The sequence below is a fragment of the Atta colombica genome, unplaced genomic scaffold (genome assembly GCF_001594045.1).
Source record: "Atta colombica isolate Treedump-2 unplaced genomic scaffold, Acol1.0 scaffold207, whole genome shotgun sequence".
In the NCBI taxonomy this organism is placed as follows: domain Eukaryota; kingdom Metazoa; phylum Arthropoda; class Insecta; order Hymenoptera; family Formicidae; genus Atta; species Atta colombica.
The window spans coordinates 485,608-504,493 of NW_017259302.1; the positions used below are offsets into that span (position 1 = coordinate 485,608).

At 37.5% G+C, this 18,886-nt stretch overlaps 1 protein-coding gene across 1 annotated transcript in view; it reads left to right on the forward strand.

The window, feature by feature from the left end:
* Positions 1–1,879: 1,879 nt before the first annotated feature.
* LOC108687413 overlaps positions 1,880–18,886 on the forward strand; it is an 80,940-nt gene continuing 63,933 nt past the window's right edge. The window contains 29 exon segments of the mRNA XM_018193167.1: positions 1,880–1,978; positions 2,257–2,452; positions 3,373–3,477; positions 3,701–3,817; positions 3,886–4,145; positions 4,685–4,934; positions 5,340–5,585; positions 5,673–5,792; positions 6,361–6,494; positions 6,937–7,174; positions 7,334–7,456; positions 7,575–7,709; positions 7,926–8,159; positions 8,270–8,785; positions 8,889–9,074; positions 9,199–9,450; positions 9,558–9,989; positions 10,292–10,585; positions 10,731–10,979; positions 11,158–12,918; positions 13,036–13,224; positions 15,095–15,476; positions 15,598–16,013; positions 16,144–16,294; positions 16,385–16,637; positions 16,813–17,077; positions 17,183–17,379; positions 18,458–18,490; positions 18,587–18,853. Of these exon segments, the coding sequence (XP_018048656.1) occupies positions 1,880–1,978; positions 2,257–2,452; positions 3,373–3,477; positions 3,701–3,817; positions 3,886–4,145; positions 4,685–4,934; positions 5,340–5,585; positions 5,673–5,792; positions 6,361–6,494; positions 6,937–7,174; positions 7,334–7,456; positions 7,575–7,709; positions 7,926–8,159; positions 8,270–8,785; positions 8,889–9,074; positions 9,199–9,450; positions 9,558–9,989; positions 10,292–10,585; positions 10,731–10,979; positions 11,158–12,918; positions 13,036–13,224; positions 15,095–15,476; positions 15,598–16,013; positions 16,144–16,294; positions 16,385–16,637; positions 16,813–17,077; positions 17,183–17,379; positions 18,458–18,490; positions 18,587–18,853 (8,100 nt within the window).

Sequence of the window (18,886 nt, forward strand, 5' to 3'; positions counted from 1 at the left end):
CGTCTAATTATTATATCAATTTCTTTTAAGTTTCTGCGAATTTTATTTTTCGTTAACATATACATCCAAGTCCTAGATTTGTGAGACCTTGACCATGGTACTACGGAAGTAAAACCGGATTTAAAAATATGCCTGCGCGATGGGGTGGCCGGCTTCCGTGACAAAATTAAAATAAGGGAACTCTCGTGGGCTGGTCGGGCCGCAACCCGCGCGCAGCTGCGAGTTTATATACATATTTCGAGTTCGGGGTACGACCGAAGGCGGTAGCGCGGAGGGGCAACTTGGAGACGATGCGATGCAAGATGGTTGGGAGGAAAGGAGGGCTACAGGTGCATCGCACTCGCACGCCCTCCTTTATTACGCGTTCCTTCGCTTCTTCTCTCCTCTCCTATCCTCCCTAGTCGTTCCCCTTCGCACTTTCCGCTTCTCTTCTTCCTCTTCATCCGTCTTCGCGAACGCACGTCCTTCCTTCCCTTCTCCCTTTCATCCTCCGGTCCTCCTTATGAGCTTGGCCGCGTGTGCAGTCGTTAACATTTCACCGCGCCAGGTTGATCGCCGCAGCTCTAACTTATTGTGCGATTCGCTGCACACGCGCGCACCTAGTGCGTTCGCTGCGTCTCGAGTCTCGAGTCTCGAGTCTCGACGAGAAAGAACAAGAAAGAAGCCTGCGGGCCCAGAACGAAGAACGCTTTTGCGTACGGGAATGCTATCTCGCGAAAATTGCAATTTACAGTTGGACGTCTGCCGGCAGAATTGCGAGGGAGAAGGGCGATAAACAGGAAATTGTACCGCGGCTTCATCGCGAGCAACTCAACGATTTAGATTTCCATGTCTTTAAAACGAAACTTTTCGTTGGAAAAGTCTAATCGCTATCAAGCACATATTTTCTCGCTATGTCGAGTCGAACGCCTCACGAATTCTGTGGATCGACGAAACGCACTTGAGGCTTGATGGCCGATGTAAGCTTCGTTATAACAGAGACCTGATCTCAGATTTAACGATACATAATTGAAAAAATAATCACAAATAATGACTTGTATAATGACTTGTAAAACATTAATAGCTATCATTAATGAAGAAATTTATTTTACATTTATCATCGATAACTTTATTGATGTCATTACAGTTATTCTACAATGATTTGCGTTTTATTTATGTCTGTCGTGTCGAACCGTCTCCTACTTAAGATATCTAGTACGTTGAAGAACAAAGTCAATGCTTCTATGCATTACGTGGCCTACATGTTGGGGTTGATAGATCAACCAACTTCCCTGGGTCGCACATTCGTGAATTAACCACACATTGGAACGGCTGGCGCGACGGAGCGGAGGTTCGTTCGTCGAACAGGTGTTCGACCGGTGTAGGTTTATCCGTTGTGACTGAAAAATAGTCGATGGTTTCTTGTGATTTTATATTCACGCTTGATTTTCCGACGATTTCCTGCAACCATGGTGCTTTCCATGTGATTTATATGCCGTGAACATCGTGGAACATTCGAGTGCCCCTCTCTCTCTCTCTCTCTCTCTCTCTCTCTCTCTCTCTCTCTCTCTTTCTCACTCTCTTCTTCTCTTGTCTCCGGTTGTGGCGCGATCATGAAAAATCGTTCCCAGGGTGCTGCAAAGTGGTAGCCGTTTTTGCGAAACCACTTGTGAATTTGCGATGATGCAATTACCACTGGTGATTCCCGTATGAAGTCATCGTCGTTGTGTTACGCGCATGTTTAGGAATATCTATATTTAAATTTCTTCCGCAACACGTTCTCCGCGGAAGAGTGATAAACATTGTTATGCGCATTCAGTCATCACTAAAAAATCATGCATTAATAATGAACCAAAACTATGCGTTTAACTCTATATTGCGTGAGTAATATCTATAGAATATGACTAACTTTGGTATGATCTTTGGTATTAATCTTTTTACAGCAAAGATGAAACATCTTTGGCCGTTGCTGACATGGATACTTCTATCTTCGTATCCGGTAAGTTCTCAAAAATTTCAATTCTTTTGCGAATAAAGAAAGTAATTAATTTTTGTTTTTTTTTCTTTCTCCCATTCGACTTGCAATTGGAAGATTAATTAAATTAAATTAAATTCAACGTTAATTAAATTCGATACGCGTCTTTTGTCAAAAAAAATTAAACTTAATTTAAATTAGAATGTCAGAAAGCACAAAAATGTAATTGATAAATGATAAAGAAGATTGATAAATAATTGAAATATTTGATAACTAATAAAATCTATCTTGTGATTTTTCAGGCCGAATCTCGTAAAGGACTCGGCCATGGATCGAAGCGAGAAGTATTCTTCCTGAATCTCGAGGACGGCTACTTTGGCTGTCAAGTAAACGAGTCGACGGACGTCCTTCAGTTGCTCGAGCTTTCAAAGCTCTGTGACCATCGCGTCGATTGCTACCAAGGCGTGGACGAGCAGCGCAACAAGTTAAAGTGCACAGGTGAGCTATCTGACAAAAGAAGACATATCCTCTCGAAATAATTCGTCCGGAAATTACCAGAGTAACCCTGCGGTAAAATAATTATGTATCTCACGGTGACAGGAAAGGGTGATGTCGCACGACATTCACAATACACTGTCCTCAACGTTTCCGTTGTTTCTTCACGTCATGCCATCATTCTTGATGTCATTACAGTTCCTAAGTAATTTTCCTTCTCGCATCGTATATATAAACCGCAAGAACGTGTTAAGCATCACGTCTCGCCAAGTCAATTAAGGGGAATCTCTTCTCGCGTCATTATTTCATATTGTACCGAGTCACGCCTACGAGTTGTAATTAGCCGCAGAATTTTATTCTCATTTTCTATGGACGTTATCTTCCCGGTGAGACCATAATTGTCGTTGCTGAGCTGCCAATGAGCCAGTGGATCACGTTACTCGAATCTACCGAACGTATGCCGTAGCTTCACGGCTTGTAAGAAAAACTTCGATGTTCGACCGATGATTAGGTCTGGCGAGAGAAAATTGCGCGATTAGCCGATAGCTATATAGTATAATCGCAATTTATCTACCCCTTTTTCTCGGATAATCTTACTTAATAGCTAACAAAAATGGCTCGTGCCTCTCATACAGGATATTTCTAAATCAGTATATCCTTTAACGCTGTTTCTAACGGATGAAATCATTAATTATTTATATCTATGTAAATAATTTTTTATTTACACATTAAGAAAGATAAAAATGCTTTGTATTTATTAATATTTTAATATGATTGATATTTTAATTTAAAAAAAATATATGTAGATTATTCAAAAATTTATATCAATATTAAATATTAATTAAGAATCGAGCTACGCATATATTTTTTTAGTGAAATATAATATTATTAATTTATTCGAATTTTTGCTAAAAATCTTACAGACGATTGTACAAAAGAAGACGGCACTAAATGTCAAAATGGTGTCTGTCTGGATTCGGTCTGTCACTGTAACGATGGATTCGGAGGATGTAACTGTCAAGTTCCAGGTTTGTGCAACTATTTATGTTATTATATTATTATTTAGTATGAAATTTTCTTATCAAATATTCATTTAATATATATACATGTATTTTCTACTACATGCAAATCATTTGGATTAATTCGATGCAAGTATATTATCTGGCATATATTTTTCTACGCTTTTAAATCTACAATATACGTAAGGAATAATTTATAATAATAAAACTGAATTAAAATTAAAAATTACAGATGAGAACGAGTGTAAATATCGACCCTGTGATATATTTGCCCACTGTACAAATACTCTTGGCAGTTTTCAATGTTCCTGCTTTCCCGGATACCAAGGCGATGGCTTTCATTGCGAGGGTAATTATCCTGTTGTTCGAATGCCCAGCTGTGCATCCGTTTCATTATTAACGATATTACATCTTTAGATATCAACGAATGTGACGATCCAGCGATTGCTAGGCGTTGCGTCGAGAATGCCGAGTGTTGTAATCTACCCTCGAACTTCTTATGTCAGTGCAAATCTGGCTACATCGGCAATGGTGAGGTGCATTGCGAGGATGTGAACGAATGTACGATACCAGGTGCATGTGGCGACAATACTGTGTGCCACAACATACCTGGTAATTACACCTGCACGTGTCAAGACGGATTTACGGGAGACCCGTTCAACAGTGTGAGTACATCGGTGAGATCAAGGATATGCAGTCAAGAAAACGATAAGTTGGAGATTAAAGTGGATAATAACATGCCTGCGAGTCAATTGCCTTATCGCGGCAATTTTTTTTCGAATATTTATATGACGATGAGGATATTAATCTTAATAATTATCGTTTATTTAAAATGATGGGCTTCTGGAGGATGCAAGCCAATCATGATATATATATATATATATTGACAAATTCCGAATTGAAATATATTTATATTATAAATAATTCCGATGAAGTACGACAATTTCAAAATTTAAATATTTATTCTGTCTATAATTTATTTTAAAGCAAGAGCATGTGTATCCTCAGTTAAAATTTTTATAAATTTTATATTTAAAAATACGAATTTTTACTGAATAAAATATAAATGTTTTATAAATATAAAATATATAATATAAAATATAAATTCATACACGTATAATATTAGAAAATGTTATTAAATTTCAATGCATAATTAAGAATATGTGTGCATACCATAAATTTATTTATTAAATTTATGGAATTTAAATTTATCTAGTGTATCGATATTGACGAATGCAAATACGAGGGTGCTTGCGGAAGAGGTGCGCTATGCGTGAATGTACCAGGCGCGCATAAGTGCGAATGTCCCGACGGATACGACGGAAGTCCTGAGGAAGAGTGCAGGGATGTCGATGAATGCTTGAGGAGTCCTTGCGGACGTTCCGCTCTCTGTACGAACGTACATGGTAGCTTCCGATGTTCTTGTCCTGATGGAATGGATGGTGATCCGATGACAGGCTGCCACGGTAAGGCTTAAGAATACGTACAATTAGCTTATTACGTGATAGCTTATTACGAGTGATAAGTAAAACATAGAATGCCTTATAGCGTGGAAAAATTAAAATATGTTAAATGTGATATGTATGTGTGTGTGTGTGTGTGTGTGTGTGTGTGTGTGTGTGTGTGTGTGTGTGTGTGTAATTAATTGTCATGCTTTAGTAACATTGTTCTTAATCATTGATATAACAATTACATCTTAACAAAATGTTGACAAAGAATTTATTTCGATTAAGAAATTCGTGAAAACCAGATCCTAATATTGATTTATGTGTGATGCATGACAACTGATAATTTGACAATTTGGTTGAACTCACAAATATCCACGGTCGTACGTCTAACAATCATGACTACTAACTGACCATCACCGGCAGATGTGAACGAGTGCGAGGAAAGTTCGCCCTGTGGTGCGGAGTCGGAATGTGTAAACACCGAAGGTAGCTACGAATGTAGATGCCATATCGGCTACCGGATGGATTCCGCGCACGGTTGCGTCGACATGAACGAGTGCATCGGTGGAGACGCTTGTGCGGCCAACGCGAGGTGTATCAATGTCCCGGGCTCATACAAATGCATTTGTCCCCCGGGTTTCGTCGGTCAGGGACTAACCCGCTGCGAAAGTCAGTCATAGCTAAACTTTCATATAACATTCTTTGTCATACTGCATGTATAATAATCATCCTATGATTAATAATATTGATTAACAGACGTGAACGAATGCGAGCGCAACCCCTGTGGCGAAAACGCTGAGTGCATCGATACGGTCGGTAGCTTTGCTTGCAGCTGCAAGACGGATTACACCGGCGATCCTTTTAAGGAGTGCAGTGGTTAGCTTATCAATAATTTTCTCTTGCGAATGTTTCCTTTGAATGAATCCCTTAAGCCTGTATATTCTACAATGTACTTTTTGTTTCCTGTTTCTTGCCTTTTGTTATTTTTTACATCTTGTCTTTTTGCTTCTTATCCGTCTTTTTGTTTTATATCGTCCGAGATAAAAATTAATGAACTTCGAAAGAAATACATAGTAAAAAATACAATTGTTGATAAAACAGTTGTAAAGAAGAAAAAAGCAAAAAATAAAAAGCAAGAAATAGGAAACAAAGAGCATATTGTAGAATAGGCTTTAATCATGAATTTCATGATTTTAAGAGTGTTGCCAGGAATTAGAATGCTCCCACTACGATTTTAATATATTCATATTTTCAATAATTTCTTTTTTAAATGCTTATTTAAATAAATTAAAAATTGACTATTTTCGTACAAAAATTTATTCTATATTTTCTTAATACTTAATATCTTTAATTTTTGTGATACTCAAAATGCAGATTTGTTTCTTTAAATCTTTGACTTTGTGGAATTTTTCTGTTATCTTGGCATTCTGCTTTTCTTTTCTAGACATCAACGAATGCACAGCTTTGGAAAATCCTTGTGGGAAAAATGCGATTTGCAAGAACGAGGAGCCTGGTTATAACTGCCTTTGTCCACCAGGATACAGTGCTAGGTCCAGTCCGGCAGTCGCATGCGATCAGGTATAATAATTCAATAACTTGTTGCGTTTCGTCTCGAGTCATCTCATACATATATATGTGGACAAGATCTTCCACGCAAGAGATGTTCCAGGACAAATATTTCAAAAGGTCTGCTCCTTTGACCGGTCCGCGGTTTCTTTCTACGAAGGCGACGGATAAAAGAAAGCAAATGAAACGGAGGTGGCGTCGTGCACACAAAGCAAGATAAACGCGAACCGGTTTTACATTAGTTTACCTCTTTTCTAAATCTATTTTCGTCGTTTGTAACGCCACAAAACTGACTCACAGTTCCATTTATTATGAATGCACGCTTTTTATTCGCGCGTCTAAAAGATAACCGTACATATGATAAAACCAGTTCTCGTTTCCAACTACAATGTTTCCGAACGTGACAAGAATTATGAGTACGGAGTAATAAAGTATCTCATCGTAACGTTTTTAGACCGACGTGACAACTCTTTGCAAATCGAATTTCGATTGCGTCAACAATGCCGAGTGCATCGAGGGACAATGTTTCTGCAAAGATGGCTTCAAAGCCATCGGTGCTGAATGCGTGGATTTAAACGAATGCCTTACTAATCCTTGTGGGCCTGCGTCGATTTGCACGAACACTAGAGGAAGTTATCATTGTGAATGCGAATCTGGATTTGTTGGCACACCGCCTCATATACCGTGCAAAGGTAATCGTTGTTATGCATTTCAATGTTATCGTATACATACATATTATATCTTTGAAAGAGAAATATTATGTAAAAATGATTAATAGAAAAACCGTAAAAAGAGAAGAGTAATTTTTATGCTGTTAAAAAGCTATAGTCATAATTTTTATTATTTTATAGCACCGTGCGATGAGGTAACTTGCGGTGAACATGCCTTCTGTAAGGCCGACGGTCACGAAGCTTATTGCATATGCGAAGATGGTTGGACCTTCAATCCAAATGACATAGCGGCTGGATGTGTCGGTAAGCAAACAGATATTTCTTAAAAGAATCGAAATATTTTGTAATCATTATTCAACGTAAATATCATTTATGATAGTAAATTTTTTAACGCTGTTTTATTTTCTTTACTTACAATTAGACATAAACGAATGCGATGCGATCAATGGACCTTCTGGAAGATGTGGCAGAAATGCCATTTGTACGAATACACCTGGTGGTTTTAGTTGTCAATGTAAACTCGGATATTCAGGAAATGCCTTCAAGCAATGTATAGGTAAAATTTGAGATAAATTATTTATTAATGATTATCTATAATAATTTTGCAAATATTTATTATTTTTATTTGTCATATGAAAAAAAAAATATATATATATTTTTAATATGTATATATTTATAAGAATTATTAATTTAATTATTTTATTAGTTTTATGTTTATATATTTATATATTTATTAGTTTTATGTTTATATATTTTTTAAATAAATACACAGATATTGACGAATGTACCAAATCTAACGTTTGTGGTCATGGAGCAACATGCACCAATATTGAAGGTTCTTACTCTTGCACTTGTCCGGAAGAAACCATACCAGATCCTGATCCTTATATTAAATGCGTTGGCATAGTGAGATGTGAAATTGACGATGATTGCCCAGGAAACGCTATTTGTGATCTACAAAAAAGATGCTTGTGTCCTGAGCCAAACGTCGGGAATGATTGCAGACGTATGTAATATATATTATTTAAAAGTTAAATGAAGTTATCTTTATTTCAAATGTTGAAGATTTATCTTTGAATAAAATGTCAGTTCATAATCTCGTGTCTATCTAATTAGATCCATGTGAAGATTTATCTTGTGGACCCAATGCGCATTGCATGCTCTTGAACGACGTGGCGACATGTCTCTGCAGCAACGGATACACAGGAAAGCCCGGAATAAAGGATGGTTGTCGAGATATCAACGAATGTGCAATAAATCCGTGTCCTCCAGGGGCAATCTGTAACAACGAGCCCGGTTCCTTCTCATGTCAGTGTCCAAGCGGCATGACGGGCGATCCTTACAGTGGCGGTTGCCAGGAATCTAAAACACCTCATGTGTGTGGTCCCAGTGCGCCCTGCCCCGCTGGAGAACAATGCATTAAGGATGAATTCGTGGGTAGCAGTGTGTGCATCTGCCAACGTGGTTACACGCGCGATCACGAGACCGGTAAATGCAGAGACATTAATGAATGTATGGAGCTCAGAGAAAAGCCTGCCTGTGGTGTCAACGCAATTTGTAAGAATCTCCCTGGTAGTTACGAGTGTCAATGTCCACCTGGATTCAATGGAAATCCCTTCTCACTTTGCGAAGGTAGGACTCTTGATTTTTTTATCCTTGATATTTTAATAATTATATTATTATCTATTAAAATGTGCGTCAGTATTATTAAAAATTTTTATTATAAAAATTACAGAATGCAACAGCATTGAATGTCAATGTCAACCTCCGTACAAAATTGTCAATGGTAAATGCATGCTTGCCGGATGTTCGAAGGGTGAAAAGTGTCCAAGTGGTGCTGAGTGTATAACAATTGCCGGTGGTGTCAGTTATTGTGCCTGTCCTAAGGGATACACGACCAAATCCGATGGCTCCTGTGAAGGTATGACAAAGTGATTATAATTTAAAAGAAATTTTATTTTTGTTGTAAATTTAACTGACAGCAATTTGAAGCGAATATAAATGTATTTGATACGATCGACTGAAAAATATTATTTCATATGTAGATATAAATGAATGCATCGTGGGTCATCAAGTCTGTGGCTACGGTGCCGAATGTATCAACCTACCAGGTTCTCATCAATGCATATGTCCGCACGGATACGGTGGCGATCCATATAATGGGCTTTGTTCTCCAGCACAGAAGAGATGTACCAATGATCACGAATGTAAAGCTAATGAGAAATGTGTGCAGCCTGGGGAATGTGTGTGCCCACCGCCGTTCTACACAGATCCCTTAAATGGAAATCTTTGCAAAAGTAAGTCTACGAATTTCACATTATTAGAACAGCTCAGACATAGTATAAATTTCATGATAATCATAATGTCTTCTATGCCTAATTATTATTGAATTTTATTATTGCAGATCCTTGCGATCGTTTCCCGTGTGGTATTAATGCAAAATGCACACCTAGTGATCCACCGCGATGCATGTGCGAGGCTGGTTTCGAAGGTGATCCGCAACACGGATGTATTGATGTAAACGAATGCGCGAACAATCCTTGTGGACACGGTGCATATTGCATCAACACGAAAGGAGATCATACATGCGAGTGTCCTAAAGGTATGATTGGCGATCCTTACGGTGCTGGTTGTACTGGAGCTCCGACCGGCAAAAGCGAGTGTTCGTCAAATGACGATTGCGAAAACTATTTATCATGTGTCCAAGGAAATTGCGTCAATCCCTGCGATAACGTACCTTGTGGTCCTAATGCATACTGCGAGCCAGATAAACACGCAGCATGGTGCAGATGCGTAATTGGATTCACGGAAGGCAAAAATAACGAATGCGTTTCACGTAAGTGCGAATTTTATAAATTTTTTATTATAAATCTGGATAATTTTACATATTAAAATTATTATTTATCATCATATATTTATGTATTAAAAAAATTTAAAAACATTCTTACATGAATGTGTGTTATTATGGGTATTATAGAATAAATGATTTATCTAAATTTAAAAAGAAATTTAATAATTATTTATAATACGAGCATAGCTTAGTTTTCAAATGATACTTTCAGTTAGTAAGTTATCAATTTATCGTCTAAATCTTTACTATGATTTTAGATGAAATAATACTCCGTTTTTTGATTTTAGAATGCGATGGTTTTGTTTGCGGCACTGGGGCTCAATGTATCGTTAGTTACGACGGGCCGACGTGTAAGTGTATCGAAGGTTTCATGGGCAATCCTTTCCCTGGTGGACAGTGTGTTCCGGATGTTTGCTCTTCTGAAATTCCGTGTGCCGAGCCAAGCGTATGCATCAGTGGACGTTGCAAACGGCGCTGCGAAGGAGTGATTTGCGGCATCGGAGCCATGTGCGATCCTTTAACGAATAAATGTGTGTGCAATCCCTATTTTGTCGGCAATCCCGATCTACTTTGTATGCCACGTAAGTATTACAAACGTAACGCATCTATATTATGTGAAAGGATAGAGGTATTTATTTTATTCTGTGAATGTTTCTCTGCGTATAAGGGAAAATAATATTGAATCATATATTATCCTGGTTGAAAAATTTAATTTTTTTTCCGTAGCCATTCAACCACCACACTGCGATCCATTCTGTGGGAAAAATGCACATTGCGAATATGGTCTTCAGGAATCAAAGTGTATCTGCAATCCAGGTACCAGTGGGAATCCTTATCACGGCTGTGGTGTTCAAGAAAAGTCCGATTGTTCTACTGCGGTATGCGGAAAAGACGCTCATTGTAACGCGGGTTCTAACGCTGTCGAGTGTCTTTGCCCATCTGGTTTCGCTGGCAATCCGTACATCCAATGTTTTGGTTAGTTTTTATTAATTTTAATTGATTCTTTCGCAGTTCTTTTATAACCAAAATGTAGAACTAATATAATGGAATATTTTAAAAAATATAATTAATTTTTTTTTATGTAACATCATTTTTCACGATATCAAGTATAAATAGTGATAAAAACCTATATGTGAATGTATATTTGTATTAGATATCAATGAATGCAACGGAAATGCATGCGGAAGTAATGCAGTGTGCATCAATACTCTTGGAAGTTATGACTGTCGCTGCAAGGATGGCTTTTTCGGCAATCCGTTCGTTGGATGTCAGCAAGTACAGGTGGGACCATGCGCTGATCCTTCTACTTGTATTTGCAGTAACACTGCACCGTGTCCCTTCGATTATATCTGTGTCAATCATAAGTGCATAAATCAGTGCAGCGACATAAAATGCGGTCCCAGATCTGTTTGCCAGAATGGAGTGTGCGTATGTCCGCCTGGTTATAGCGGCAATCCCAATGATTTGCACAAAGGTTGCCACTTGCATGGTCATTGCTTAAACGACCTTGAATGCGAGCCGCAGGAGATCTGTTTCCAGGTTGGCAAAGGCGTCCGCAAGTGCGTAGATGCATGCAGCAAGCTGCAATGCGGACCGAATGCATTATGTATCACGCAGAATCATGTGTCCTCTTGTTTATGTATTGATGGTTACCAGGGTAATCCGAGCAATTTAATCGAGGGTTGCCAACCGTCCAAGTCCGTGATACCCGGATGTGTACATGACTCGGATTGTCCGGCAGGTGCCTTCTGCATTACTCTGGATGGCGGCGTGCGCGACTGTGTAAATCCTTGCAATAAAGTGGTATGCGGCGCCTATCAAAAATGCGAACCCGATTTGATCGTACCTGGTCACGCCACTTGCAAGTGTCAGGACGGCTATGAGTGGAATCCGATACAGTCGTCCTGCGAGAAGCCATCGGTACCCGATTGTATAACTGATGATGACTGTCACTCGAGCGAGGGTTGTAGACCGGATGCGCTTGGCGTATTAAAGTGTGTGTCGCTTTGCGATGGTTTCACTTGTACCGCGAATTCTCGTTGCGTAATGGAGAATCATCACGGCCGTTGCGACTGTCTACCAGGCTACATCGGCAATCCGAATGATCGTCGGGGATGTCACAGCTCGCGCGAAAACCGTTGTTCTACAGATAGTGAGTGCGCGGAGGATCAGACATGTCGTAGCACTCCAGACGGCCCGCTCGCTTGCCAACTGGTCTGCGACTTTATCACCTGCGGTCCCAATGCGCTTTGTGTCGTCAATAACCATGTGGCGAACTGCGAATGTCCGCCTGGACAGTATGCCGGCGATCCGAATGACTCAACGTCTGGATGTCGCGCGGTGCCCTGCGTCTACAACATTGACTGTCCACCGGCGCAACTCTGCAACCGACTTACGCACACTTGTTACGACGCCTGCGACGAGAATGCATGCGGTGTAAACGCGGTCTGCATAACAGAAGATCATAAAGCGATCTGCCAATGTCCACCTGGGCTTCGCCCGAACCCAGTACCCGATGTCGAATGCGTCGCCGTGGAGGCATGTCATCCGGATTCTTGTCATCCTACTGCGTTGTGTGTCGCTGGTCCAATGAACAACCCAGTGTGTCAATGCCCACCGAATCATGTCGGCGATCCTTATGTGAATGGTTGCCAGCCGGAAGGACACTGCTCTAGTCCCAAGGATTGTCCAGTGCATTCCGTCTGTCATGAGCATCGTTGCATTAATCCGTGCGAGAATGCGTGCGGTCCTAACGCATTCTGCGAAATCGTAAATGATCAACCGAGCTGCAAGTGTATTCACAGGTTCGTGCCATCCTCCAGTGGTCCAGAACACGGCTGCGTGCGGGGTACTAATTACTGCACAGTTGACGCCCAATGCGAAGACAGCTACTGTATTGATGGACAATGCAGAGGTAATCTGATTTAATAGATAAACAATTAATAATTATGGTAACATTTCAGTATATTGAAAATATTTCATTATATTGAAAATATTCAAATTATGAAACAGAGAATTTTGACTGTTTTAGCTGTATGTCGTTCAGTCGCTGATTGTTCGGACGGAGAGAAATGTATTAACAACAAGTGTATGGTGTCATGCATTGCGCATTCTCAGTGCCTAGTAGATCATGCATGTGTAAGTGGAGGATGCATCCTCGGCTGCCGCAGTAATAAAAATTGTCCGATTACCGAATCATGTATTAACAATAAATGTCAAGGTATGTCACGATTATAGTATAATTTTGACTCATTTCAAATAAATTTTTTGCATATATGTATATACTAATTATACAGACATAAAATCTATTAAGGAGGGAGTCTCATGTAAATCGCTAAAAAATAGGTAACTTTTAGAAATTTTTTTTTTTTTTGAAGAAATGATGCAACGAATCAATTAAAAAAATTTATGTGTTTTAACGCATAATTTAAAAATTAAAAAAATTTTTTAATTTAATTTTTTAATTTAATTTAAAAATAATAATGGCTCTAAATAGCTATATCTATATGTATAGCTTCATTGGCATTGTAGTGCTTCTTGTTCTTATCTGAAATAAAAAATCAAAATTTTTGCTTATTTTCTGAAATTCAATAAACCTGAAAAATAAGTAAAAAGTTGAAAATTGAATAAACGGCGGTACTTAAAGAAAAACGATTTTAGCTCACAAAGTTTTTTTCTATTTATGTAATAACAATAGTTTAAATTATTTTTTTATTAATTTTATAGGTTCATCGACAAATTATAACATTAAACAATATGTATGCTCAGTAGAGACAACTCGATCGTGTAATGATAGTTTTTGAATAATCTTCTCCATCAATTCCTAAAAACTAGTTTCGAGAAAAACGCGTTTAAAATTTTCGATAAAATCGAAAAGTAAAAAAAAGCTTACAGCAGTTTTTTTCTAATCTGCTATTTCAAATCCATATATCAATCCTTTAGCTTTTTCGTAGAATCCATTTAATTTGATTTGTTTTCCATGAACCATCCTTCATGCTATTTAGATTGCAACACTTCTGCTTCGTTACCCATTCGGCATCATGCATATCAGTAAATAATTTATATTGCTATTCAATTTTTTTAGCGTTTCCACTATTTTCAAGATTATATAATAACCTTTGTTAAAAATACGAGTCGCAATAAAGATGGCTTTGATTAATTTTATAACCGTTATTTATAAAAGGCCTTGAGTTTCTTTATGATTATAGTGATATGTAACAAGTTTAAAACCGAACACGCTCGATTTCCTGCTTCTTCAAATTTTATAATTTTGCTTGCATTCTTTGCAAATAAGTATTTCTGATAGGATGCCAAAAATAGTTAAATATCCTATAATTCTGTAGCAATTATGAACGGGATTATAAACAAAATCTTGATTACTCGCAGTTATTCGATAGTTAATTTTTTCGCGGTTGCATTTTGTCCCATACATTTATCTTCCTTGTTAATGAATCTACATAAAAGTTTCGTTTTGAGTCCATTGCTACACGAGCATTTGTACTTTTACTTTTGTTCGGATAGAACATCTTGGCTTTAGATTCGTACAGATCGAAGTCGAAACAGAACTGGCTCTGGAAAGACCGTTGTCAAATATCATCCTTGTGAGTTGAATCGACATAATAAAGAACGTAAACTGACTGACTTATAGGTATATTTAAATAGCAAAGAGCTAAAAAAAAAGTGATTATATGCGCTTTTTTAGTTTTTTGTTGACGTTTTGTAGACGCTGTGTGCTACTTGGGTGCTTGAAAAAACATTTGCTTTTTTTATTGTGATCGATCCGAATGAAGATCTCGATGCGCGCCATTCGCTCACATATTTGTGCGTAAGAAATGAGCTGTAGAATCTTTAAAACATCGAATTTCATTCTGTAACTTTAAGAAGATATTTTCTACATTGTTCTTATCAATTTTTCTATGTTTCTATTATTGATTAAAGTAAAAATTTCGATTTTTTGAACTAGTTACCTGAGACTCTCCCTTTAACTTAAAAACATATGATTTCTTCTGTGTGTTCTTCTGTGTGTCAATGTGTGAAATAATGTCGGCCGTAGTTCTTGAAAGAAAAACAAGAAATTTATGTGTTTCTAGATCCTTGCAGTAGAAAAGATGTGTGTGGACCAAATGCGATCTGCAGTTGCACTAATCACGCGATCACATGCACATGTCCTCTCGGTTTCCATGGTAATCCTACTCCAGAACAAGGTTGCGTTCGAGTACCAAACGTATGCCAAACTCCGCAAGATTGTCCTAGCCAGCATCTGTGTGTCTCGGGATTATGCCAGTGTCAATGTTCGGAACAGAACAATTGCGCGCAAGGCGAGCGCTGTAAGAATGGCATTTGCGTGAAGATATGTTACGGCGACAGTAATTGTCTGCCCGGTGAATTGTGTATCGATGGAGCGTGCGAGGCGGGCTGCACCTCGGATGTTGGTTGTAAACGCGACGAAGTATGCATTAACAGCAAGTGCAGGTATTGCCTTTTTAATCCACACTTATTTTATTGATTAATCACTTATATTGCATTCTTACTTTTTTAAATATCTATAACTAATTATCCTAAAAGGTTTATGACGCTTAATTTCTTTTCTTAGATGCAGCCACGGATTTATTGCTGGTCCCGAACATTGCCTGGATATCAACGAGTGTGATGATCAACCATGTCATCCAAGTGCTGAGTGCATCAATCTTCATGGTTCTTATCGTTGCACGTGTCCTTCAGGTACCGCGGGCGATCCTATAGGATTGGGCTGTGTGCTGCCGCATCACTGCACCACGCACAAGGACTGTTCTGATTCTCAAGCCTGCGTTCAACACAACTGTTCAGATCCGTGCTCTTTTGTCGACTGCGGTTTAAATACTATTTGTTCCGTTCTGGATCATGCTGCTGGTTGTCAATGCCAGCCTGGTTACATTGGCGATGCCTCAGGGTGCTTTAAAGTAGAATGTCTTTCTAACAGTGACTGTCCAACGGATAAATATTGCAACCAAGAGATCAATAAATGTAGCAGTAAGTTATGATTGCATAAATAAATAACTATGTTCATTTTGATTAGTTTTATAAGAAAAGATAAAATTATAATTTTAGAAAAGAAAATGATTATAAAGTTCTTAAAATTTTTGCTTATTCGTTTTATCAGGTCCTTGCAATCAAGTAAACTGTGGATATGGTAATTGCCTAGCTATCGATCACGTCAGCGTGTGTAAATGCTATTCTGGCTTTGTTCTTATCGGTGACATTTGCGCTGACGTTAACGAATGTTTGCAAAATCCTTGCCATTCTTCAGCTATGTGAGTGAAACTTGTGATTATAAATAATTATGCGAGAAGAGAAGTTAATTCATAGATCTTTTTAAAATAAAATATTTAAAAAATGTATAGATGTCAGAATGCGGAGGGATCGTTCGCCTGTGTTTGTCCGCATGGTTTAGTAGGAGATCCATTCAAAACGGGTTGTAAACAACCTGGTGATTGTTTCACGGATTCGGATTGTCCAAATTCAGCCGCTTGTATTGATAACAGATGCACTAATCCATGCGATGCACCGGGTATTTGCGGTAGAAATGCAGAATGCCTCGCACGTGATCATGTTCCGATTTGTAGATGTCCTGGACAAACTACAGGAAATCCGGCAGTGAGTATTAAAAATTTGAGTTTCAAATTTTCTAAAATTTAACCATTTAATATTGATACAATACTTTGTATCAATATTGTTATAATTGATATTCTAAACTTGTAAATATTTGTATAGTTAATTATACTTTTACTTTAATTTTATCTTATTTCTATTTATTTCTTATTTGTTTTAGACGGAATGTATTCATCTGGAGTGCAACTATCACAGTGACTGCAGTCCATCAGATGCATGCTTCGATCATAAGTGCGTTGATCCCTGCTCTCTTTTGAACGTTTGCGGACATGGTGCTGATTGTTCATCGCTTAATCATAGCGCGGTATGCACCTGTCAACCTGGCGGCACAGGTGATCCGAATCTTGGATGCACTCCGCTTCAATATTGCAAAAGTGATTCACAGTGTGCAACCGGTTCAGTATGTAACGGAGGGATATGCACAGGTAAATTAATCATCGAACAATTACGAAGAAGTATAGTTAATTTATAAATCGTATACTTTAAAAATCTCTAAATTTCATGTACAATCTGATTATTACTATTTGCAGCGCTTTGTGGAAGTACAAGAGATTGCATCGGCGATCAACTCTGTATTAATGGTCTTTGTCAGCCTACCTGCAGAAGTAATTCTAGCTGTCCAGAATATCAATACTGCCATAACAATATATGTGTTCAAGAATTACGTTGTACGTCAGACAATGACTGCTCATATGACGAAAAATGTATTAAGAATAATATTGGACAGGTAATCCTATGTTTTATTAAAAATAAAATTTTAATTACGAGTAAAATTATTTTCTCATCAATTCTATCAGAGAAATATATACATACGTGTGCGCGCGCGCGCGCGCGCGTGTGTGTGTGTGTGTATATGGATCTTTGTCAAATCGGCCATCCATCGGCACCGTTCCAAAATTGTATTTGATATAGAAAAACCACTTTACATATGCTTTACAAATGCTTCATAAGCTACATAAGCTATTGAAAGCTATGTGAATCATTGCAAAATTTAAGATGGGGGATCCAATATAGCGGAAGTAAAAGAAAAAGGAAATAAAATAAAAAACAATGTAATTCTCTAAATTTACTTTAAAGTTTTTTCAAGTATGTCGTGGATCCTGATTACAAATTTGTTGTCAAATTTTAGAAATTTAAAATATATAAAAGTGCAAAATAGATAAATCGAAAAGCTCTTTCCATTCACAGGGAGTTATCGAATCTATTGGTGCCGATGTTGAAGGAAAATTGAAACGCAGAAGATTTAAATTTTAGTATACATTTATTTAAATTATATAGATTAGTCGGCACGAACTTTCCGGACAACCCAATATATAACATGTATATGTACATAAAGCCTACATTTCTTTTTTTAATTTTTAATTTTTTAATTTTTGTTTTTTAATTCTTTTGTTTTTTATTTTTTTTATGTTTTCAATTTATTTTATTTTTATTCACATCTATATTTTTAAATGATTATTTACTATATGTATACTAACTGAAAAATAGAATACATATTCACAGCAAAAACTTCATAAAAAATAGAAAAACGAACATTAGTACTATTTCACTATCTTCGAAGCTCTTAATATGAGATTAAAGTAAATTTCTAAAATTATTTTATATTTTGCATTTTTATGTCCGCCATTTTAAATTTCTAATATTTGACACCGGATTTGTAATCAGAACATACTTGAAAACAAATTTTAAAGTGAATTCGAGTATTGACACTGTCTTTTATTTTATTTCTTTTTTTTTGTGCTTCATGTCCGCCATCTTAAATCCGCCATCTTGAATTTTACAATTGTTTACATGACTTTCGACAGTTTATGCTGCCTGAAGCTGCATTTATGTGCAAGGTAATTTTTCTATGTTAAATACAATTTTTAAATACGGTGGTCAATTTGACAGAGAATTCTCGATATAAGTTTTTCTTCCTATTCTTTTTAATCAAGGCGGAGTGTCATAGAACTTGCGATGTAATACTCTGTGGTCGTAACGCCGAATGCAAAGCTGATGATCATGCAGCAACGTGTTCCTGTAAGCATGGCTTCTTCGGAAATGCTAAAGACGACAAAATTGGTTGTCAACCTATTGAATGTGAAGTTAACGATGATTGTACACAGGAGAAGATCTGCGATTCTCATAGATGCAGAATTGCTTGTCTTGCACATAATCCCTGTGGCGTGAATGCTATTTGTACAACAGAGAAACATGTCCAGGTAATTATTTCATTACATTAGAGTTTTGTTTGA